The sequence below is a fragment of the Podarcis melisellensis genome, assembly GCF_964234715.1.
Source record: "Podarcis melisellensis genome assembly, chromosome: 8".
Classification (NCBI taxonomy): Eukaryota; Metazoa; Chordata; class Lepidosauria; order Squamata; family Lacertidae; genus Podarcis; species Podarcis melisellensis.
The window spans coordinates 83,562,027-83,586,627 of record NC_138540.1 but is presented as its reverse complement, the minus strand read 5'-3'; the positions used below and the strand labels follow the sequence as shown (position 1 = coordinate 83,586,627).

Genomic DNA, 24,601 nt, shown 5'->3' with positions numbered 1-24,601 from the left:
CATCTGTGCTTTGTATTAATTTACTCTGCAAATGTTGGTCTTTCACAGGGGTGGCCACTTAACGCATTGCCAAAAAGAGATTTGTATTTTTTTTTAAAAAAAGGCTAAAAGAGATTTGCATAATTTTTGTGCATAGCTGAAAATTTAGAAATAACTCCAATTTATAAACAGAAATGAAAGCAGTCTGGGTGCCCATTTGGCCTGCTGTTCTAGATTAGGGTTCCTCCTCTTCCTTCTCCTTCCACCTTTATTGTCCAAGTATCTCAAGGTGGTGTACATGGTTCTCTTCCCTCATTTCACCCTCGCAACAAGGCTGTGAGGTAGGTTAGATTGAGAGATGGAGATTGGCCCAAGGTCACCCAGTGAGCATCATGTCTGAGTGAGGAACTTGAACCCTGCTAATGATAACCACTGCAGCAACAACCTTTGGAAGAGAGGATTGCCTTCTGCAAAAATGGTTACCCTAAGAGGGTCATAGGGATGCAGGTGGCGCTGTGGGTTAAACCACAGAGCCTAGGACTTGCTGATCAGAAGGTCGACAGTTCGAATCCCCGCGACGGGGTGAGCTCCCTTTGCTCAGTCCCTGCTCCTGCCAACCTAGCAGTTCGAAAGCACGTCAAAGTGCAAGTAGACAAATAGGTACCGCTCCGGCGGGAAGGTAAACGGCGTTTCCATGAGCTGCTCTGGTTCGCCAGAAGTGGCTTAGTCATGCTGGCCACATGACTCGGAAGCTGTACACCAGTTCCCTCGGCCAGTAAAGCGAGATGAGCGCCGCAACCCCAGAATCGGCCATGACTGGACCTAATGGTCAGGGGTCCCTTTACCTTTACCTATAAGAGGGTCATGGTTCTTGGCTCAAGGAGATATACAGAAAAAAAAGATGTTGTTCTCCAATAGGTTATCAGCGGCTCAAAACACACCAGGGCAGCTGGAAGGTGCACGAGGAATAGTGCACAGAGTTAAACTCTGGAACTCACTGCCACCAGAGGCAGAAAGAGCCACCCAGTTGGATGGCTTTAAAAGAGCATTGGGCAAATACATGGATAGGGAAGGCTATCAGTGGCTGTGCTCTCATGGATGGAGGCAGTAACGCTTCTGCTGGAGATCGCAGGAGAGAGGAGAGTGATCCTGTGTTCAAGTCCTGCTTTCTGGTTTCCCAGGTGAGCCATTGGCCCAATCTGGTAGGGCATTTGCTTAAGGCTGCAATCCTATGCCCACTTGAAGGTAAAGGTAAAGGGACCCCTGACCGTTAGGTCCAGTCGTGGCCGACTCTGGGGTTGTGGCGCTCATCTCGCTTTATTGGCCGAGGGAGCCGGCGTACAGCTTCCGGGTCATGTGGCCAGCATGACTAAGCCGCTTCTGGCGAACCAGAGCAGCGCATGGAACGCTGTTTACCTTCCTGCCGGAGTGGTACCTATTTATCTACTTGCACTTTGTGCTTTCGAACCACCAACCTTCTGATCGGCAAGCCCTAGGCTCTGTGGTTTAACTAAGCCACAGTGCCACCTGCGTCGCCCATGCCCACTTACCTGAGAATTAGTCCCATGGGACTTGAAGAGACCTACTTTTGAGTAAGCATGCGTACGTTTGTGTCGCTCATTGTTAAAGCTTTTCTCCAGGTGAGGGATAGAGAGGCAGGTGAGCCATTCCTCACAATCATATATCCTCCAACCTTTCTCTGAAGAAAATAGGGACATCCCATTCCGTACCTTACGACATTTCTCCAGTGAATGTAGAGACATCTCCCATTTCTTTGATAAGATTAGGGACGTTCTAAGGGAAAAAAGGGACGCGGGTGGCGCTGTGGGTTAAACCACAGAGCTTAGGACTTGCCGATCAGAAGGTCGGCGGTTCGAATCCCCACGACGGGGTGAGCTCCCGTTGCTCGGTCCCTGCTCCTGCCCACTTAGCAGTTTGAAAGCATGTGAAAGTGCAAGTAGATAAATAGGTACCGCTCCAGTGGGAAGGTAAACGGTGTTTCCGTGTGCTGCTCTGGTTCGCCAGAAGCGGCTTAGTCATGCTGGCCACATGACCCGGAAGCTGTACGCCAGCTCCCTTGGCCAATAAAGCGAGATGAGCGCCGCAACCCCAGAGTCGGCCATGACTGGACCTAATGGTCAGGGGTCCCTTTACCTTTAAGGAAAAACAGGACATTCCAGGATCAAATCAGAAACCGGGACGGCTTCTGTAAATCCGGGACTGTCCCTGGAAAATAGGGACACTTGGAGGGTCTGTAATCACCCCCTCAACAAGCCAGGGGTCCTCATCACCCCCCCTCAAAAAACAACAACAGGATTCTTTGCAGGACTCTGCAATAGTTAAAGTGGTATCAAAGCAATATTTGTTCAAGGTGCTGCGATGTGACTCTGACTCAGAGCCAGGCCTGTGAGCTCAGTGTGGTGAGGAGCTCTTAGGCATGTGCAGAGTGCTGCTTCCTTGGGCTTGAATACCCCACCACGCCTGCCCACAGCCTCTGAAGGGTTGCATTTCAGAAGGTGGAAATGAGCTTGCTAAATGTGATGCAAGATCTCCGTGCGCAGCGGAAAGGTGAGCCTATAATGTGGCCGTTTTGATATTCTCTTTCTTTCTTTCTTTCTTTCTCTCTCTCTCTCTCTCTCTCTCTCTCTCCCAGGGGATTTCCAGCTCTGGGAGGGCAAAGAAGGGTTGGGATTCCTCCTCCTCCTTCTCCCCCCCAGCTCTTTGTGTTATTCTGCCCATCCCTCTGGGGTTGGGGGAGGGCAGAGAAGAGGAGCGAGATCTGGAGATAAATAACTTAATTAAAGTCTCTCTCCTTAATTGATGCAAAGTCACTTTCCTCGCCTCCTCCCCAGATGACGGCTTAATTCTCCGCAGCAGCGCTCTGCGTCTGCCGGGCAAAGCTCTGCAGGTGGAAATTTTGGGGCCTGGGTTTTCTGTGGGTCAAACCCACACCCCCCCATGAATTTTTTTAAGGCAGAGCTGTGGGGACTGGTTTGGCCCCGCAAGTTGTTTCCTCTAAGCCAGGCGATTCAGCTGAGGTTTCCTGAAGGCGGAGGAAAAGTATTGTGTGCCTCCCATGTGTCTTCCAAGTTTAAGGACTAGAAACTTAAAATATATAAATATTTATTGATTTTTCAAAACAAAACAGCACCTTACATACTTCCTGTCCCACCCGCCTTCCACGGTTTCCATATTTGCTCTTAAACGCTGCATATTTCATATATAATACTCAATACATCTAACCCTAAACTATTTACCGTATTTTTCGCTCTATAAGACGCACCAGACCACAAGACGCACCTAGTTTTTGGAGGAGGAAAACAAGAAAAAAAATATTCTGAATCTCAGAAGCCAGAACAGCAAGAGGGATCGCTGCGCAGTGAAAGCAGCAATCCCTCTCGCTGTTCTGGCTTCTGGGATAGGTGCACAGCCTGCATTCGCTCCATAAGACGCACACACATTTCCCCTTACTTTTTAGGAGGGAAAAAGTGAGTCTTATAGAGCAAAAAATATGGTATCTTAATATGGACTAGAAACTTGATTTAGGAGACTTGAGAGCCAAGGCAAGCAGGGTGGGAAGCTTCAAGAGATTCCTGATACCACATTCTGTAGCTTGGCAAGGCTGCTGTAAAGCAGACCAAAGGAAGACCATGTTCATACTATAAATTTAAAGCGCTCTAGACAGCTGTGACTTCCCCCCCCAAACCCCTGGGAGTTGCCATTTGGTAGGGTGCTGAGTTATTAGGAGACACCCCCCCATTCCCCTCCCAGAGCTACAGTTCCCAGAGTTCCCTGTGAAAGATGGGTTGATGGTTAAACCACTCTGGGAATGTTAGTTCTGGGAGGTGAATCGGGGGGTCTCCAGACAACTCTCAGCATCCTTATATTCCCCCCCCTAATATTTTGTTGGAAGCCTCCCAGAGTGGGTGGGGCAACCTATTCAGATGGGTGGCAAGAAATAATAAAATTATCATCAACAACATCTGCCCGGACACTGAGGTCCAGCACCGAGGGCCTTCTGGCGGTTCCCTCACTGCGAGAAGTGAGGTTACAGGGAACCAGGCAGAGGGCCTTCTCGGTAGTGGCACCCGCCCTGTGGAATGCCCTCCCATCAGATGTCAAACAGAAAACAACCAGCAGATTTTTAGAAGACATCTGAAGGCAGCCTTGTTTAGGGAAGCTTTTAATGTTTAATAGGTTATTAGTATTTTAATATTTTGTTGAGAGCCGCCCAGAGTGGCTGTCGAAACCTAGCCAGATGGGTGGGGTATAAATAATAAATTATTATTATTATTATTATTATTATTATTATTATTATTATTGGTTTTTTCCATCCGGAACTCAGTTCCAGCACCTCTCAGGTAGACTCCATTGCCGTTATAAGTGAAGTGTTTTGGCATCTCTTTTTTCTAGAAAAACAGCTCTTCTTCTTCTTCTTCTTCTTCTTCTTCTTCTTCTTCTTCTTCTTCTTCTTATTCTTATTCTTATTCTTATTATTATTATTATTAAACTACAGCTCCCATAATCCTTTGGGGGAAGCCATGACTGTTTAGAGTGAGATCAAAGTGCTTTATATGTACATTGCGAATGTGGCCTAACACTGAGTGTTTGGATTTAGCATGTGGGGGGTTTAAATGGGGGGGGGGGGGACAAGCCATTCGATAGCCTTTTCCTCTGCAAATTTCCCTGATCCTCTTTCAAAGCCATCCGAGGCCATCTCTGCCTCTAGTGTGAGGGAGTTCCGTAGTTTAACCAGGCCCATGGCTGCAGAAGCACTTTCTTTTGCCTGCCTTGAGTTCCAGGAAATCATACCTTGTGGCTCGGAAAACATCCCTGCTGCTTTTCTGCCAGCTCAGCTGTGAGGAGTTTGGCTCAGACCCCAGTACTCCCAAACAGCAGAAAGGAAGCGAGAAGAGTTTAGAGAACAGGCGAGGGGGGTGGAAGTTTATAAAACCAGGCGGGACAGAGGAAAGTTTTTCTGGAACTGGTGGACGTCCAGCGAGCCGGAGATACAATAAAGGACTTCTTCATCCAGCGCGTAGACTGTGGAACTCACTGCCACCAGAGGCTGCGATGCCACCGACTTGGGTGGCTTTAAAAGAGGGCTGGATGAGAAGCCTGTGATATCTTCTTGCCACGATGGCTCTCTCCTGCCGCCACAGTCAGAGGCATCGAAGTTGCTGGTTCGAATCTTGAGTTCGAATCCTGATTGCTGGTTTCCAACAAGCTGGTGTGAGAACAGGATTCTGGATGAGATGGGCCATTGGCTCTTCTTATGTTCTAAAAGTCCAAGCCCCCCCCACAATACCCTCTGATTTAAAAAAGGGACATCCTATTCAATAATAATAATAATAATATTAATAATAATATTTTTATTATTTATACCCTGCTCATCGGACTGGGTGGCCCCAGCCATTCTGGACCACTTCCAACATACACAAAGCCTAATAAAACATTAAACAACTTCCCCATGCAGGGCTGCTTTCAGATATCTTCCAAAGCAGGCGTCCCGAACCTTCGGCCCTCCAGATGTTTTGGACTACAATTCCCATCATCCCTGACCACTGGTCCTGTTAGCGAGGGATCATGGGAGTTGTAGGCCAAAACATCTGGAGGGCCGCAGGTTCGGGATGCGTGTTCTAAATGTTGTATATTTACTTATCTCCTTGGCTCAGGGGTCGCATGACTCTATATTCTCCAACATTTCTTTGATGAAAATAGGGACAGCCTAAGGAAAGGCAAGGTGATGTCTCTAAAAAGCAGAGACATCACCTTGCCAACAAAGGTCCGTATAGTAAAAGCTATGGTTTTCCCAGTAGTGATGTATGGAAGTGAGAGCTGGACCATAAAGAAGGCTGATCGCAGAAGAATGGATGCTTTTGAATTATGGTGCTGGAGGAGACTCTTGAGAGTCCCATGGACTGCAAGAAGATCAAACCTCTCCATTCTGAAGGAAATCAGTCCTGAGTGCTCACTGGAAGGACAGATCCTGAAGCTGAGGCTCCAATACTTTGGCCACCTCATGAGAAGAGAAGACTCCCTGGAAAAGACCCTGATGTTGGGAAAGATGGAGGGCACAAGGAGAAGGGGACGACAGAGGACGAGATGGTTGGATAGTGTTCTCGAAGCTACCAGCATGAGTTTGACCAAACTGCGGGAGGCAGTGGAAGACAGGAGGGCCTGGTGTGCTCTGGTCCAGGGGGTCACGAAGAGTCGGACACGACTAAACGACTAAACAACAACAAAACAAGGAAAAGTGGGACATTTTGGGATCAAATCAGAAACTGGGATGGCTTCTGTAAATTCAGGACTGTCCCTGGGAAACAGAAACATATGGAGAGCAGGGAGGTGGCCCTACGGATTTTATGGGACTACAACTTTCAGCATCTCTGAGCACTGGCTTGGCTGGCGGGCAGGAGATGCAAACACAACAACAATGCCCGGGGTGGTTTTTGTGAGATGTTTCTCCCCGTGCTGACCTGCTCTGCCAGGTCCCAGGCCAGCGAGCTGAAACCTAACCAACTGGCTCACAGCCTGAGGCCAACAGCTGGGTCTTGGGTTCGACTCGGCACACACAAACACGCGCACACTCGCTGCCAAGGATTCCAGTAAGCCGGAGCCGAGACTGTGCTGAGCACTGAAAAGTTCTAATTGCATTTAATAAATAGGAATGCATTCATTTAAATGGATCGTACGATGGTATGCATTTAAATATTCAAAGGTTTCGTAGGGTAACAAATAAAGAGTAGCAACAGAGCCGTCTGCAGACGTGGCGTTTTGCAAAGAATGAGAAAGCAGGGGCCGGGACCGACACAGAGAAAATGGGGTAAAATAGTGGAATAAGAATAATAATTATTATTATTTATACCAGGGGTAGGCAATCTAAGGCCCGGGGGCTGGATGTGGCCCAATCACCTTCTCAATCCGGTCCGCGGACGGTCCGGGAATCAGCATATTTTTACATGAGGTTGAATCCTGATAATACAGAAGTACTGTTTTTGGGGGACAGGGGGCGGGCTGGTGTGGGGGACTCCCTGGTCCTGAATGGGTAACTGTGCCCCTGAAGGACCAGGTGCACAGCCTGGGAGTCATTTTGGACTCACAGCTGTCCATGGAGGTGCAGGTCAATTCTGTATCCAGGGCAGCTGTTTATCAGCTCCATCTGGTACGCAGGATGAGACCCTACCTGCCCGCAGACTGCCTTTCCAGAGTAGTGCATGCTCTGGTTATCTTCTGCTTGGACTACTGCAATGCACTCTACGTGGGGCTACCTTTGAAGGTGACCTGGAAACTACAACTAATCCAGAAATCGCTCACCCGCCGCTAATGATCCCAAAGACCCACAGCTGCCAATCAACTGCGTTATTGCCACAGAGACAGCCAATCGCGAACAGCCCTTCACAGACCCACCAATCGCCTGCCCCATCACCACAGAAAATCTCCTTCTCATGGCTGCAACCAAATGCCCCCCCCCATGCGCTACCCATGTATAAGACGAGGGCAAATATGAAAACGAATTTTTAAAGAAAACACCCTAGTCTTATACGTGGGAAAATACGGTAGATCGTTCCTGGCTGCTTAAAGGAATATGCAGGCCCTTCACTCCCATTTGATGCAACACATCTGAAGAATATTCTAAATTTCGGGGAGCAGGTCCTTGGGGTTCTGTCGAGCCAGAGTAGACCCCCCCCCACTGAAATGAATGGACCTACATTAATTCCATGGGACGCGGGTGGCGCTGTGGGTTAAACCACAGAGCCTAGGACTTGCAGATCAGAAGGTCGGTGGTTCGAACCCCCATGACGGGGTGAGCTCCCGTTGCTCAGTCCCTGCTCCTGCCAAACTAGCAGTTCGAAAGCACACCAGTGCTAGTAGATAAATAGGTACTGCTCTGGCAGGAAGGTAAACGGCATTTCCGTGCGCTGCTCTGGTTCACCAGAAGTGGCTTAGTCATGCTGGCCACATGACCCGGAAGCTGTACGCCAGCTCCCTCAGCCAATAAAGCGAGATGAGCACCGCAACCCCAGAGTCGGCCATGACTGGACCTAATAGTCAGAGGTCCCTTTACCTTTACCGGAGGGTCTACTCTGAGTAGGACTTGTGTTGACCACAACCCTCATTGTTTCCTTGCATCTATCGGGTTTCTCAACCGTGGGAAATCTCACGAGACGCGTTTCCAAGACAGGGTTTGGGTTGGCTTTCTGTTGAGTGGCCCCCCCTACCTTGAGCTCTGTTTCGACAGATCCGATCCGATTTCAGATCCGAATTCCTGTGTGAACATTTTCCATCTGCCCTACCTGCGAGCAAAGCTGGGTTTCCCCGAAAGGGGAGCTGTGGGGGCGATCAGGGCTTGCGACTCTCCCTTTCCTTTCCTCTCTCTTGTGTGCCAAAACTAGATCTTTGTGTGGGTAGAAGGAATTTGCGAGGAACCTTGCCAATCTCTCTTCCCAGCTTTGGAGCTCTGGTGGTGGTTGAGGGAGTGGTGTCCGAGGGCTACAGCTCAGAGCCAGGGAGACGTTCTCTTGTTTGTCTCCAGATCTCCCCAAGTGCAGATGAAGCGTTGGGAGAATTTTGTAATGTGCGAAAGGGGTATGTCATAGAGTTGGAATGGACCGTGTATGTGTGTGTGCGCGGGTGCGTTGGGATTTTGGGAACCCAGACTCCTGGATTCTGTCCACCGATCCTTTGTTCTCTTTTGTGTGCCTCAGTTTCCACCTCCCGAAAATGGGTGCAGCCATCTGCCCCACCCAGACCTGAAATTTTATTTATAAAAATATTTATAAATATTATAAAATATTTGTATATTTGCAAAAAGATTCCTGTAAAAAAACCCAGAGTGGTTTACAACAAATGTACATAGAAGCCGTACAATATAAGCAATATTTTTAAAAAGTTAAAATCGGGAATCAGCTAAGCGTTCTGGGAAAATGTATCCTTTTTGGATGAAGTTATTATTATTATTATTATTATTATTATTATTATTATTATTATTATTATTATGTTTGTGCATAGCCCTATATCCAAAGATTCCTGGTACAGTAGTTGTATTTTGTTAAGGGCCTTTTTTTGGGGGGGGGTTAAAGTTGTTGTTGTTGTTGTTAATCCGTAGATCTCAGGGTGATTCAAGCATAAAATCACAATACATTCCTAATGAACTGCATATGAACTGGAGGGGTTGCACCAGTAAAGAATCATTTACTTCAAAGTGAAAGCGTGTTTACTGCTCAACCCTGCTTTAGTAATTACTATTTCATTTTATAACGATGGATGGAAATTAAAAGATGAAAAACGAAACTGTCAAATAGCCACGAGGAATGAGTACTTTGAGCGCGAGCTAAAACAATAACAAAGTCCAAGAAAGACGATTGACGTTATCAGATCATCCAAGTCTATTTCTAGATTTGCCAGGCTTTGATGGGGGCTGTCTTGAAAATGATGGTTCTGCTGTATATTAAATAAAGGGATGAAAATGCATTCTCTAAATTGCCTGCATAGGCCTGGGTGGGATGGAAGAGTTTTCAGCTGGCGTTCAAATGTTGAAACAGAAGATGCTTGCTGAATCTCTAGTGGCAGAGAGTTCCATAGGACTGGGCTGGAGACACTAAAGGCTCGGGGTTTTTTTGTCATTGTCAATAAGCCTCACAAACTTGGGAAACAACGAATGATGTTACTGCAGTTGATTTTGGTGATCAAGCTGTGATTTGAGGGTGCAGGGCTTGGTAAATTAATACAAAGACATTGAACCTGGTATTTCCTTTATTTTAGGGTTGCCATATTTGAAAAAATGAAAATCGGAACACAAAAGGTGTTGAGCTTCCTTCTTGGCCAAAGCTCTTGAGTTTATTTTTTGCAAAGAAGTAGTAGTTTTAAAACTATTTTTAAGGAAAATTGCCAAAATAATCGACACCTCCAATATGGGCAGGTTTCCCCGGACATTTAAAACGATTTACGAAATCAGGTCTAGGGTGGTATATAAATTCAATAAATAATAATAATAATAAAATTCTGCCCGGATGCCGTTTTTGATGGGCGAATCCCGGCTATGTCCAGGATATTCCAGACATATGGCAGCCCTGCTTTATTTCCTGGTATTGGAGCCGGCCCTACCATTAGGCAAAATGAGGCCACTGCTTCAGGCGGCAAAATGCTTGGGACGTAGGGAGTAACAGGCCCCTCTGTTGCTGCCCTGCCCCTAAATTTGTGCCTCAGGTGTTGTGGAGCATGCTGTCCCGTCACCAGTGTTGGATTAAGATTTGGCGGCCTGCCCAGTTGGCTTCTGTATGTGGAATGGGGTAGATGTTGGGGCCGCCATCTTGTCATTCACCTTGTTTAGCAAAAGGTTTTTGGCTGGCCCTACTGGGATGGCTGCTGGAGAGAGAGCCCCTTCCCCACATTCATTTAAAGCAGTGTTTTTCAACCACTGTTCCGCGGCACACTAGTGTGCCGCAAGATGTTGCTTGGTGTGCCGTGGGAAAAATTGAAAAATTCAAAAGATTTAAAAATAAAGTGTTTTATAATTTTTCATATTTCTGTTTACTTACTATTTCATAATAAAGTGATTATAAAATACTTTCTTTGTGTTTATTTGATTCCTATTCAAGAGAATTACTTTATATATAGTCAATATAGGCACAGAGTTAATTTTTTGAACATTTTCTAATGGTGGTGTGCCTCGTTATTTCTTTCATGAAACAAGTGTGCCTTTGCCCAAAAAAGGTTGAAAAACACTGATTTAAAGCACTGTGATAGCACTTAAAACTGTCATGGCTCCCCCAAGGAATTCTGGGAGCTGTAATAACAATAACAATAACAATTTATTATTTATACCCCGCCCATCTGGCTGATGAGTTTCCCCAGCCACTCTGGGCGGCTTCCAGTCAAGTGTTAAAAACAATACAGCATTCTTGTACTCTTGTTTGTGAAGGGTGCTGAAAGAAGCCACAGTTCCCCTCACAGACCTACAGTTCCCAGAATGGTTTTACAATCCATCTCTGTCCTCAGAGAATTTTGGGAATCTGTGAGGATAATCACGAAGAGTCGGACACAATTAAACAAAAAGTGAGGGGAATTAGAGGTGTCCTAATGACTCTCTGGGGTGCAGGTGGCACTGTGGGTTAAACCACAGAGCCTAGAACTTGCCGATCAGAAGGTCAGCAGTTCGAATCCCCGCAATGGGATGAGCTCCCATTGCTCGGTCCCAGCTCCTGCCAACCTAGCAGTTTTGAAAGCATGTCAAAGTGCAAGTAGATCAATAGGTACCGCTGTGGCGGGAAGGTAAACGGCGTTTTCGTGCGCTGCTCTGGTTCACCAGAAGCGGCTTAGTCATGCTGGCCACATGACCCGGAAGCTGTACGCCGGCTCCCTCGGCCAATAAAGCGAGATGAGCGCTGCAACCCCAGAGTCGGCCACGACTGGACCTAATGGTCAGGGGTCCCTTTACCTTTTTTAATGACTCTCAGCACCCTTTTTAAAAAATATAAAATATAGTTTTGTTGATTTCTATTATATAACAACAATTAAAAAGCAAAAAAAGCAGAAATACAGAAGCAAAATCCCATTTTATCCCCCTCCGGGACGGTTCAGTCTACAGTGGTACCTCGGGTTAAGTACTTAATTCGTTCCGGAGGTCCGTACTTAACCTGAAACTGTTCTTAACCTGAAGCACCACTTTAGCTAATGGGGGCTCCTGCTGTTGCCGCGCCGCCGGAGCACGATTTCTTTTCTCATCCTGAAGCAAAGTTCTTATCCCAAGGTACTATTTTTCGGTAGTGGAGTCTGTAACCTGAAGCTTACGTAACCCGAGGTACCACTGTATTTAAGTTTGCTGAAGTCCAACCTGTGATTTCGGTGGTTTCTATTCTTCAGTAAAATGTTTTATAAAAGGACGCTATATTTAATCATTTCCAGCATTTGCATTATTCAACGCATGCAATCTCTTTGCCAGTTTTTCCTGATTCCGCTGTTGACCATACATTCTGTTTCCAACGAGAAAAACAGAATGATTTCCAGTTCTGTGCCACTGCTTGGCATGTTCCTACAAAAAGAAAAATTATTAGTCCTTTATAGCAAAGGTCAGATCGCCCTTAACAAACTACAACTCCTAGGCTTTTTTGGGGGCTGGGGGGAAGCCATGGCTGTTTAAATTGGGATCATGGTGCTTTACATGTATGGCGTCCCAGGATGAAAATCTCCCGTAACCAAATCCCTTGTTCCTTCTAGCGCTCGTACTCTCTGGTTCTGGAGGCCTGGGATGCCGCCAACGCTTCTGACGTCACCAGCCAAGGTAAGGAGTTGCTCTCTCACCTGCGGGAGCCAGCAGGGTGGGATTCCGGACAGGGTCACGATTAGGATTTTGAGACCCTCCATGTTCAGAGCCATAGCCGTCAAGTGTCCCTAATTTGGCGGGACAGTCCTTTATCCCAGCGCCATGTCCCGCTGCTGTCCCTTATTGATGATGTCCCTTAAATAAGCTACTGAAGGTAATGCGGCCCTTTCTGTGTCCAGCTGTCCTTTGTCAATAACAAATTGTTGCTGTTTTTTGAGTTGAATATGTGCTATATGGTAATTTACGGACCTAATAGGTATCTAAAGCCATTTGCACACAACAAAATATGTATTTTATCAAAGTAATTGTTGATCCCTTATTTTGGCTGCTGATCCCTTATTTTCGAGGCTGCTGGTCCCTTATTTTCAAATCTGTAAGTTGGCAGCTATGTTCAGAGCAGTCTACCCCTGAATATCAGTTGCAGCAAAGGAGGTCTCTTGCCTTCAAACCTTGCTTGCTTGTGGGTTTCCTAGGGCTACCTCACTACTCATGATGGAGGTCTAGGTGAACTGCCTTTCATCTGATCTAGCAGAGCTCCTTAGCTGTCTAATAATAATAATAATAATAATAATAATAATAATAATAATAATAATATTTTTTGTTTATACCCCACCCTTTTCAGTTCAGAAAACCGGGCTCAGGGCGGCTAACAACAAATTCAAAACACTTAATTGATGCAACAAAAAACAGCATAAAATACAGTATAAAACGGGAATAACAATAAATTCAGAATTCAAAAATCAATTTAGGGGGGAAATCCATCCAATAAACATTAGATGATCACCAGGGCTAGCTGGCTAAATCAGTCCTATTTGGGCCAGCGAGGAGACCAGGGGAGAATTAGCTGTGGGATCCCAGAGCGGGTAATCTTCATAAAAAAGGGAAGGGGAGGGAAGGAAGGGAAATAAAAGATCAGGCTGAATTCAAATTAAAGGCCAGGCAGAATAGCTCTGTCTTACAGGCCTTGCGGAAGGAAGTTAAATCCTTCAGGGTCTTTGGTCTCATGGGACAGAGCATTCCACCAGGTCGGAGCCATCACTGAGAAGGCCCTGGCCCTGATGGAGGACAATCCACCAATGTGGTGGAGGCACAGAGGCAAGGAAGCTTCTGCAAAACCGGATGAATATAGTTTCGGGTTCCTTTTATGCGTTTGCCACTCCGCAAATGACTCACGGGCAGGCTGCCACACAGACCTTATTGTGGACTGGTAACTTGTGTGGGCCCATTTGCAGTGCTGTCCAGGTGCAGGACTGTAGCAGGGTGGTAAATCTCTTGTTTTGTGTGGAAAAGGTCCTGATTTTTATCCCCGGCAGCTGCTCCAGGTAGGGATGCGAATGCCCCCTACTTGGCAGCTTGGAGAGCCACTGCCGGCCAGTGCAGAGTGTATTGCCCCATTCGCTCTACGTGGGGCTGCCCTTGAGACTGACCCAGAAACTCCAGTGGGTGCAGAATGCCGCGGCGAGACTCCTTACGGGGTCCTTGCCACAGGATCACATTCACCCAGTGCTATACCAGCTGCACGGGCTCCCGGTGGAGTACAGGATCAGGTTCAAGGTGCTGGTTTTAACCTTTAAAGCCCTATACGGCCAAGGACCCTTGTACCTACGGGACCGCCTCTCCTGGTATGCCCCACGGAGGACCTTACAGTCTTCAAACAAAAACATCCTGAAGGTCCCGGGCCACAGAGAGGTTAGGCTGGCCTCAACTAGAGCCAGGGCTTTTTCGGCTGTGGCTCCAATCTGGTGGAACGTTCTGTCACAAGAGACTAGGGCCCTGCGGGACTTGACATCTTTCCGCAGGGCCTGCAAGACGGAGCTGTTCCACCAGGCCTTTGGCCAGGGCACAGTCTGACCCCCTCCTTTGGCAATCTTTACAGAACTTAAGCTTAATGGTTGCCATCAATTGGATTTTAATTACCGCATTTTTCGCTCTATAAGACGCACCAGACCACAAGACGCGCCTAGTTTTTGGAGGAGGAAAACAAGAGAAAAAAATATTCTGAATCTCAGAAGCCAGAACAGCAAGAGGGATCGCTGCGCAGTGAAAGCAGCAATCCCTCTTGCTGTTCTGGCTTCTGGGATAGCTGCGCAGCCTGCATTCGCTCCATAAGACGCACACACATTTCCCCTACTTTTTAGGAGGGAAAAAGTGAATCTTACAGAGCAAAAAATACGGTAATTTTTATAATGAAATGTTTTTAGAATGTTGCACTATTATTGTTGTTAGCCAACCTGAACCCAGCTTCGGCTGGGGAGGGCAGGATATAAATAAAAATTATTATTATTATTATTATTATTATTATTATTATTATTATTATTAAGCTTGGTGGACCAGTGGCCCGACTGGCTGCAAGTTACTGTAGCTTCCCCTCTTCTGATGCACCCAGGCAGTTTTGGCTCCTCCACCTCTGCCTCTGTCTTCGGAAATTTGCCGGGTGATGCAGTGAGTCTCCTCTCCCGCCCCCTTGCCTTTCTCGCCCTCTCCTTCCAGGCGGAGGGCAGCTGATGGAGCGGGTGACCCGTTCGGGAATGCTGAACCCTGGCGAAGGCTGGCAGGACCTGTGGCATCACGGGCGCAGCACCTCGCTGGAGTACCGGGTGCGGGTGCGCTGCCAAGAGCATTACTACGGCCCGGCCTGCAACTTCCTGTGCCGGCCCCGCGACGATTTCTTCGGGCACCACAGCTGCGACGCTGCGGGCAACAAGGTCTGTCTGGACGGCTGGACGGGAGACGAATGTAAACGGGGTATGTCCCGGGACGTCCGGCTGGCGTGGGGCGGAGGAGAGGAAGAAGGGGCTGCATTGGACCGGGGGAGGGCGGGGAGAGAACCCAGGAGTCCTGCACAGAGTGCCATTTTCCATCCCGGCCTCCTGCCAGTAATAAAGCTTTGTTACACATCCTCAAATCTGGAAAAGAGAACCTGAGGCTCTGCTTCGATCCTACCCAGCCCCTTCATTGATTCATTGATTCATTAATAATAATAATAATAATAATTTATTATTTATACCCCGCCCATCTGGCTGGTTTTCCCCAGCCACTCTGGGCAGCTTCCAACAAAACACTAAAATACAATAACCTATTAAACATTAAAGGCTTCCCTAAACAGGGCTGCCTTCAGATGTCTTCTAAAAGTTTGGTAGTTGTTTTTCTCTTTGACATCTGGTGGGAGGGCGTTCCACAGGGCGGGTGCCACTACCGAGAAGGCCCTCTGACCGGTTCCCTGTAACTTGGCTTCTCGTAGCGAGGGAACCGCCAGAAGGCCCTCGGAGCTGGACCTCAGTGTCCGGGCAGAACGATGGAGGTGGAGACGCTCCTTCAGGTATACTGGACCGAGGCCGTTTAGGGCTTTAAAGGTCAGCACCAACATTTTGCGTTGTGCTCGGAAACATACTGGGAGCCAGTGTAGGTCTTTCAAGACCGGTGTTATATGGTCTCGGCGGCTGCTCCCAGTCACCAGTGTAGCTGCCGCATTCTGGATTAGTTGTAGTTTTCGGGTCACCTTCAAAGGTAGCCCCACATAGAGCGTATTGTAGTCCAAGTGAGAGAAAACCAGAGCATGTATCACTCCACCCCCTTTTAAATCCTTTTCCCCCCGGATGCGAAAGGACAGTAGGGGGGGCTATCTCAGCAAGAAGGGGACGCGGGTGGCGCTGTGGGGTAAACCACAGAGTCTAGGGCTTGCCAATCAGAAGGTCGGCGGTTCGAATCCCCACGACGGGGTGAGTTGCCGTTGCTCAGTCCTTGCTCCTGCCAACCTAGCAGTTCCAAAGCACGAAGTGCAAGTAGATAAATAGGTACCACTCTGGCGGGAAGGTAAACGGTGTTTCTGTGCGCTGCTCTGGTTCACCAGAAGCGGCTTAGTCATGCTGGCCGCATGACCCGGAAGCTGAACGCCGGCTCCCTTGGCCAATAAAGCGAGATGAGCGCCACAACCCCAGAGTCGGTCACGACTGGACCTAATGGTCAGGGGCCCCTTTACCTTTACCTTCATATCTCAGTTTCAAACACTGCTAGCAATGATCAGTTTCAGCTAGTTCTACTATTTTCTTTGTACGTACTTGGGCAGGTGATTTGGAGTGCTCAGATATCTTCTTTCCAAGTGACCTAAGCTGTGTTTACTGTGAAGTTTCATTGTTATCTAATAGAACCTATCTCTTGAAACAGAAGCACCTTGCGTTTCATAGCTCCTAAATGCTTACCTTTGGAGCAGACCTCTGGGAAATTTGACTTCTTGTTTTGTCCCATAAATCCTTGTGCAGCTCAGGACCCAACGCCTCAAGGACCCCAATGCTTCTCCCCCTAGGAACTGTCCCAGACCCTGCAATTATCATCTGAGGCCCTTCTTCATGAGAAGTCCGGAGGGTGGCACCACCGGAAAGGGCCTTTTCTGTGGTCACTCCCTCCTTGTGGAAAGCTCTCTCTCTCACAGAGACTCACATGGCGTCATCAGCGCGCCAGGCGAAATCACTTCTTTTCTGCCAGGGCCTGTGGCTTTTAATTATCTGGATTGTCTTTTAGATTTATAAATTTATTAGATCGTAATGGTGATGATTATCATCGCTCTGCCCTGGGCTGAATTTGCAACGCTCACATAACCTCCCCTCGTGTTTCTTGCAGCCATTTGCCGGCCGGGTTGTCACGAAACGCATGGGACCTGTGATGAGCCTGGAGAATGCAAGTATGTACAGCTGAGTGTGGATGAATGGCACAGTTTACCGGAAAAAAAAAGAAATCTAGATAAACTTTTTATTAAAAAAAGAATGGAAATGGTTTATTGAATATTTGCAGACAAATTGTAAAACAGATAAGAACATTGGCAGGATTATTGTACTAACCTGCAGTTTCGTAAGAGTATATATTTAAAGCAGATGAATAAATGAACAAATTGAGTTAGTTTGGCTATGCAGATAAATTAAAAATAAATTTAAGGATCCGCAGAAAGAGGGGGAAGGAACTCAAGTTTTGAAATGTTAAAATGGCTGAAAAATTACTGAAATGTATAAACCTGAAAATCGTAAAAAAAGAAGAAGTGATCTACAGATGAAGGGCGGTATAGAAATTTAATAAAAAATAATAATACAAATCCTGCGTTGTGGATCGTATTGGCCGCAAACCAAAAACAACAATTCAGCTGGGGAAGGAGTGATTAAAAAGAGAGGCTTTCTAAAGCACAGAACAGGAGGTGCCTGTCTCACGGGGACAGAGTTCTCTAATGTGGGTGACACCACAGTGAAGGCCCTGCTCCCACTGGCTACGTGGCACTGCCAGGCTGGCCCCCTCAGCTGAGCTCAGGCACCAGGTGGGGCTATTGAGGAGAGGGCAAGGTGGTCTCTTAAAATAACCTGGTCCTGAGTTGTTTAGTGCTTTATAGACGAAAGGGAAGACTTTAGCCTTGGTCCATTAGGACAGGGGCAGCCCGTGCCATTCCTTTCAAAAACGGCTACCCTGGGAACAGTAGTAGCGATGGCTCGCCCCTTCCAAAGAATTATGGGACTTGTACTCTGGGAATTGCGGCACTGTGAGAGGAATAGAGGGGGTCTGCTAACATCTCTCAGCACCCTTAACCAACTACACTTCCCAGCATTCTTTGGGAGAAGCCATGTGTGTTTAAAGTGGTATCGTAGTGCTTTAAATAAGGGACACGGGTGGCGCTGTGGGTTAAACCAAAGAGCCTAGGACTTGCCTATCGGAAGGTTGGCGGTTCAAATCCCCACAATGGGGTGAGGTCCCGTTGCTCAGTCCCAGCTCCTGCCAACCTAGCAGCTCCAAAGCATGTCAAAGTAGATAAACAGGTACCACTCCGGCGGGAAGGTAAACGGTGTTTCTGTGCGCTGCTCTGGTTCGCCAGAAGCGGCTTAGTCATGCTGGCCACATGACCCAGAAGCTGTATGCCGGCTCCCTCGGCCAATAAAGCGAGATGAGCGCCACAACCCCAGAATCGGCCATGACTGGACCTAATGGTCAGGTCCCTTTACATTAATCCCAGAGAGTCTACTCTGAGTAGGACTCGCCTTGACCACAACGCTCATTGTTTCCTTACATCTATCAGGTTTCTCAAGCGTGGGAAGCTGTACGTCGGCTCCCTCAGCCAATAAAGTGAGATGAGCGCCGCAACCCCAGAGTCGGTCACGACTGGACCTAATGGTCAGGGGTCCCTTTACCTTTACCTTAGTGCTTTAAATGTGCCGTGTGGTTGTAGCCTGTTGAAATCAGGGGCCATTAATTTCAGTGGGTTTTCTCTGCGTAAAATTGGATTGCACAGCCCTGCGAGGTGCATAATGTTTGGGAACTGGGTTACCTCTCCCCCTTTCGCTGCTTCCCAAATTCTCCCCTCGCCACGAAGGAGCCGATTTCCTGGCCGGCCCCAGCAAGTGGAAGCCCGGCAGCTCCCCTCCAACGCCGGGGCAATGGCCTAGGGCAGGAAACAGCCAGCCAAGCCCCGCTGGGAGGAGAAGGAAGTTCTGGGTCCCGGCCAGGAAAAATGATGTCACCCTTGGATCCCAGGGCCGATAAGGATGGGGTGCGGCATGGATTGCAGTTATGAGGAGGCTCAGCCCCTGATTGGGAAGGCTGGGCAGGGGCCAGGATCTTGACCGGCCGCCCAGCGCGATGGCCCCGGTGGGGCAAGAAGGCTTTTTTGGCAAGCTGGGAGGGAGCCAAGCCGAGCAACGGCTGCGTCAAAGATAGCTAAATGGGGTTTCCGTGGAACGCAGAAAGTTCCCGATGCCACATTTACACATAGCTGTCAACGTTTCCCCTTTTTAAGGGAAATTCCCTTATTCCGAATAGGTTTCCTCGCAAGAAAAGGGAAAAGTTGACAGCTATGCATTTACACCATCCGTTTCCAAGCGCTGTGACCCTCCTCTAGACAGCCACGCCTTCCCCCAGGGAATCCTGGGAGTTGTAGTTTGTTCAGGGTGCTGAGAGTGGTTAGGAGACCTGTGTTCACCCACAGAGAGAGAGAGAGCTACAATTCCCAGAGTTCCCTGGGAGGAAGGATTGGTAATAATAATAATAATAATAATAATAATAATAATAATAATAATAATAATTTATTAATTATATCCCGCCCATCTGGCTGAGTTGTCAAACCGCTCTGGGAATTGTAGCTTTGTGAGGGGAATGGGGTGTGTATGTGTCTCCTAACACCTCTCAGCGCCCTGGACAGGCGATGGCCCTCACAATTCTTTCGGGTGTTGTCGCTGTTCTGCATTGGCGTAGGAGGTAGAAGTCCCGCCATGTTTCTTGGAAAGAGCCTGATTTTTCCTATCACCCTTTTGAAGGCGTCTTAGCTAGTGCCCATCACCGTGTTGTGGCGGTGAGTCCCAGAAGTTAACACCCCGCCTGTTCATTGTGTAACTCCAGTGTCATTGTCAGTGTCATTGTGTAACTCCAATGACTTCTAGAGTTAGGAAAAGGGGAGGAAGAAACGTCTCTGTCTCCCCTCCTCTCTGTGCAATTCCTTAATACGATAAGTATCTGCCATTTCTTCCCCTGTTCCACATGGCATAAGTTGTTGTTGTTCTTGTTAATTATACAGCGGTACCTCTGGTTGTGAACGGGATCTGTTCCGGAGGCCCGTTCGCAACATGAAAAGAGTGCAACCCGCAGCAGTGCATCTGCGCATGCGCGTGATGTCATTTTGCGCGTCTGCACATGCGCGAGCGGCGAAACCCAGAAGTAACCCTTTCCGGTACTTCTGGGTCGCCACGGGGCGTAACCTGAAAGAACGTATCTAGAAGCAAACATAACATGGGGTATGACTGTATAGGAATTTGGTGACATGCTCTGTAATTTGTATATTTGTTTCCCCACAGTGCTCTGTATTTTTATGTTTCGAATGTTTGTTGTAAGCTGCTTTGGGCACATCTTCTATTATTAATTAATGCCATCACCGCATGATGAAGACAAAAGAACAGTCCCTTGCCCTGAGGCACTTACAGTCTAAAATTTGACAGGGGGAAGACCGCAGATGGAAGGGGTGCGAAACTGAGGCAGATGTAAACGAGGAATAATAATAAGAATTTATTATTTATGCCCTGCCCATCTGGCTGGGTTTCCCCAGCCACTCTGGGCGGCTTCCAACAAAATATTAAAATACAACGGTCTGTTAAACATTAAAAGCTTCCCTAAACAGGGCTGCCTTCAGATGTCTTTGGAAAGTCTGGTAGTTGTTTTTCTAGAACATAGCTTTCTATTCGGTTGCCCGTGTCAGGGGGTTGTGCCAGAGGACTAAACTCAAAACAGTAGATTCTGAGGGACTTGGAGGGATAGGGGGGGGGAGGGAGAGAGTGAGAAATGGCATTAGCCAGTCCATTCTGGGAGGCAGTTCCTAGGTCTTGCCGATCAGAAGGTCGGTGGTTCGAATCCCCGCCGCGGGGTGAGCTCCCGTTGCTCAGTCCCTGCTCCTGCCAACCTAGCAGTTCGAAAGCACGTCAAAGTGCAAGTAGATAAATAGGTACCACTCTGGCGGGAAGGTAAACAGTGTTTCCGTGCACTGCTCTGTTTCTCCAGAAGCGGCTTAGTCATGCTGGCCACATGACCCGGAAGCTGTACGCCGGCTCCCTCGGCCAGTAAAGCGAGATGAGCGCCGCAGCCCCAGAGTCGGTCACGACTGGACCTAACGGTCAGGGGTCCCTTTACCTTTACAGCGGTATCCCAGAAATAGTGCTTCAGGTTAAGAACTTTGCTTCAGGATGAGAACAGAAATCGTGCTCTGGCTGCGCGGTGGCAGCGGGAGGCCCCATTAGCTAAAGTGGTGCTTCTTGTTAAGAACAGTTTCAGGTTAAGTACGGACCTCCGGAACGAATTAAGTACTTAACCCGAGGTACCACTGTATTTTAAAAAAAGATGCTCTCGGGTGAGACTAGCATTATACATTTAAAACGATGAAGCCAGTAACTGCGTGACGAGGCCATCTCGAGCTGGCTGGCTGGCTCACATCTCCCGCTCATAACCACTGTGCTTTCCCCTTCCTTCTCGCAGATGCCACTACGGGTGGACCGGTCAACTCTGCGACGAGTGCTTTCTTTTCCCAGGCTGCGTTCATGGCAGCTGCACCGAGCCTTGGAAGTGCGACTGCGAGACCAACTGGGGGGGCATCCTCTGTGACAAAGGTGAACCCCCCCCCCACTTGGAGCATGCTCAGTAGAGGCTTGGCTTCTGCTGGAAATTGGCCAGTCTGGAATTTCCCCCAGGCTACTCTATGACTCAAGTTGAACCCAACCTCTGGGGTTCTTTGCCATTGCTTTTCATGTTCTACTGACAGGGTCCTTTGTTTTAAATTATTTTGTGTTGCGCCTGGAAATTGGTCACTAAATTTGTCTCCAGTAAGCCTGGCGATGGTAAGCCAGAGAAGGGAACAGAGTCAGGCCCAAACAGGTAGATAAATACATACATACAGACAGACAGACAGACATAATTTTATTTGAATGCCGCCTTTGCACAGTTCAAACCATGCTCAAGGCAGCTTATCAAAAAATACGTAAAAACAACATAACAAAATTGGTCATAAACAATACATAAAATATTAAACAAATACCCAACCAAACTGAACAATTTCCACATAAACCACAGTTAGATCTATATACTAAAGATACAAAAAACCCCAACAATAAATACTTCTAAGACCCAGAGAGGTCAAGATCCTGCAGCTTCTGCTCTGCGGCCACACATTGTGAAGTTTTTATTCCCACGGATAAGAGAGTCGCCATTTTCTCTGCTGGATGGGCCTCTTCCATTTTTCTTTGTACCTCTGATGAGCCAGGAGCAGAGATCCATTTGCAGAGCGGCAAGGTTAAATGGCGGTTTCTTCTCTTTAAACTAATTATGCAACACAGCAGCCAAACCATGACAATCCCTAGTGTGATGTACACCCAGATATGTACATCTCCAGCAAATCCTTCATAAATGTTATTGATAGCAAGGTCGCTGTCAGATATATAGAAGTGCCCTTCATACGTGCCAATAGACTGGGGATACTTAGTACATCAAAGCACAATATGGGACACGGGTGGCGCTGAGGGTTAAACCACAGAGCCTAGGACTTGCCAATCAGAAGGTCGGCAGTTCGAATCCCCGCGACGGGGTGAGCTCCCATTGCTCGGTCCCTGCTCCTGCCCACCTAGCAGTTCGAAAGCACGTCAAAGTGCAAGTAGATAAATAGGTACTGCACCAGCGGGAAGGTAAACGGCATTTCCGTGCGCTGCTCTGGTTCGCCAGAAGCGACTTAGTCATGCTGGCCACATGACCCGGAAGCTGGACGCCGGCTCCCTCGGCCAGTAAAGCGAGATGAGCGCCACAACCCCAGAGTCGGCCACGACTGGACCTAACGGTCAGGGGTCCCTTTACCTTTACAGCGATGATGATGATGATGATGATGATGATAATAATAATAATAATAATAATAATATATTATTTGTACCCCGCCCATCTGGCTGGGTTTCCTCAGCCACTCTGGGCGGCTTCCAACAAAGATAAAAATACATTAAAATGTCACATATTAAAAACTTCCCTGAACCGGACTGCCTTCAGATGTTTTCTAAATGTCACGTAGTTGTTTATCTCTTTGACATCCGATGGGAGGGTGTTCCACAGGGCGGGCACCACTACCGAGAAGGCCCTTTGCCTGGTTCCATGTAGCTTTGCTTCTCGCAATGAGGGAACCGCCAGAAGGCCCTCGGAGCTGGACCTCATGATGGAAAGATGCAAACTCACAGGAACCAAGGAATCACCTGAGCTTTCCTCCCTGCCCAGATCTGAACTACTGCGGGTCTCACCGTCCGTGCAAAAACGGCGGCACTTGTGCAAACAATGAGCCGAACGAGTACGAGTGCCTTTGTCCTGATGGATTCCACGGCCGGAACTGCGAGGAAGGTGAGTGGCGACTCAAAATGTCGGGTGAGAAAAGCCCCTCCAGGACAGTTGTCTCCCAGGGTCTCTCCCATAATCCTTTGCAATGCTGTACAGTGCTCAGGGCAGGCACAACTATTTTGGTGTGCTACAGGTATAGTCCTCCCAATGCTTTGGAGTGCAACTCCCATTGGCCGCAGGCGGTCAGGGAAGATGTAGCCCATCTTCAGGGCACCTCATTGGCCACTTCCTTTCCCCCCCTTTTATATTGTTATTAATTGAAGTCCATGATATCATACACAATCTTAAATACACGTAAAAATAAAAGCTAATAGTGATGATGATGATAATAATAATAAGAATAATAACAACCTTAAATAATTATAGAGTCATATCTAGGGATGCGGGTGGCGCTATGGGTTAAACCACAGAGCCTAGGACTTGCCGATCAGAAGGTTAGTGGTTCAAATCCCCGCAACAGGGTGAGCTCCTGTTGCTCAGTCCCTGCTCCTGCCAACCTAGCAGTTCGAAAGTACGTCAAAGTGCAAGTAGATAAATAGGTACCACTCCGGCGGGAAGGTAAACGGCGTTTCAGTGCGCTGCTCTGTTTCGCCAGAAACGGCTTAGTCATGCTGGCCACATGACCCGGAAGCTGTACGCCGGCTCCCTCGGACAATAAAGCGAGATGAGCGCTGCAACCCCAGAGTTGCTCACGACTGGACCTAATTGTCAGGGGACCCTTTACCTATATCTTGGGTTACAGACACTTAAGGTTGCGTTTTTGTCAGGTTACGGACTGCCGAAACCCAGAAGTACCGGAATGGGTTACTTCCGGGTTTTGGCGATTGCGCATGCGCAGAAGTGCTAAATCACGCTTTGCGCATGCGCAGAAGAGCCGAATCAAAACCTGCGTGTGTGCAGACGCGCAGCTGTGGGTTGCGAACGCTGTGGCTTGCGAATGTGCATCCCGCACGGATCACGTTCGCAACCCAAGCGTCCACTGTACCGTTAAATATTGATTTAAACTTGTACTTTTAGGTGCTCTTTTCTAACTAAACAAAAATAAACCAAAGTAGAATCAAATAAACTAAACTAGCAAAGTGGTTGGGTGTCAGAGTTGAATACGAGTGGCAGGGGTCCCTACCCCCAGTCAGCCAGCGAGCTAACTGAATGAGGTGCCCCCATTTGTTATAAAGCACATTTCTAATCTCCCCATCATCATAAAAGCCTCAGGGCAGGGATGCGATACAAATCGCACTTCCCAAAATATACGTACAGTGGTGCCTCGCAAGACGAAATTAATCCGTTCCATGAGGCTCTTCGTATAGCGGTTTTTTTCGTCTTGCGAAGCAAGCCCATTGACAGCTTAGCGCTATTAGCGGTTTAGCGGCTTTTAGCGATAAGCTGTTAAGCGGCTTATCAGCGGATCAGCTGATAAGCGGCTTA

General features: G+C 47.9%; 1 protein-coding gene across 1 annotated transcript in view; it reads left to right on the top strand.

Annotated features, from left to right (window-relative positions):
- Positions 1 to 24,601, top strand: part of LOC309375819 (uncharacterized protein) — a gene marked incomplete at its 5' end in the record, with an annotated part of 50,267 nt that overhangs the window by 9,945 nt on the left and 15,721 nt on the right. Inside the window, 5 exons of the mRNA XM_081921743.1 lie at positions 12,199 to 12,262; positions 14,795 to 15,049; positions 16,922 to 16,982; positions 21,290 to 21,420; positions 23,060 to 23,179. Of these exons, the coding sequence (XP_081777869.1) occupies positions 12,199 to 12,262; positions 14,795 to 15,049; positions 16,922 to 16,982; positions 21,290 to 21,420; positions 23,060 to 23,179 (631 nt within the window). The remainder of the gene's footprint in view (positions 1 to 12,198; positions 12,263 to 14,794; positions 15,050 to 16,921; positions 16,983 to 21,289; positions 21,421 to 23,059; positions 23,180 to 24,601) is intronic.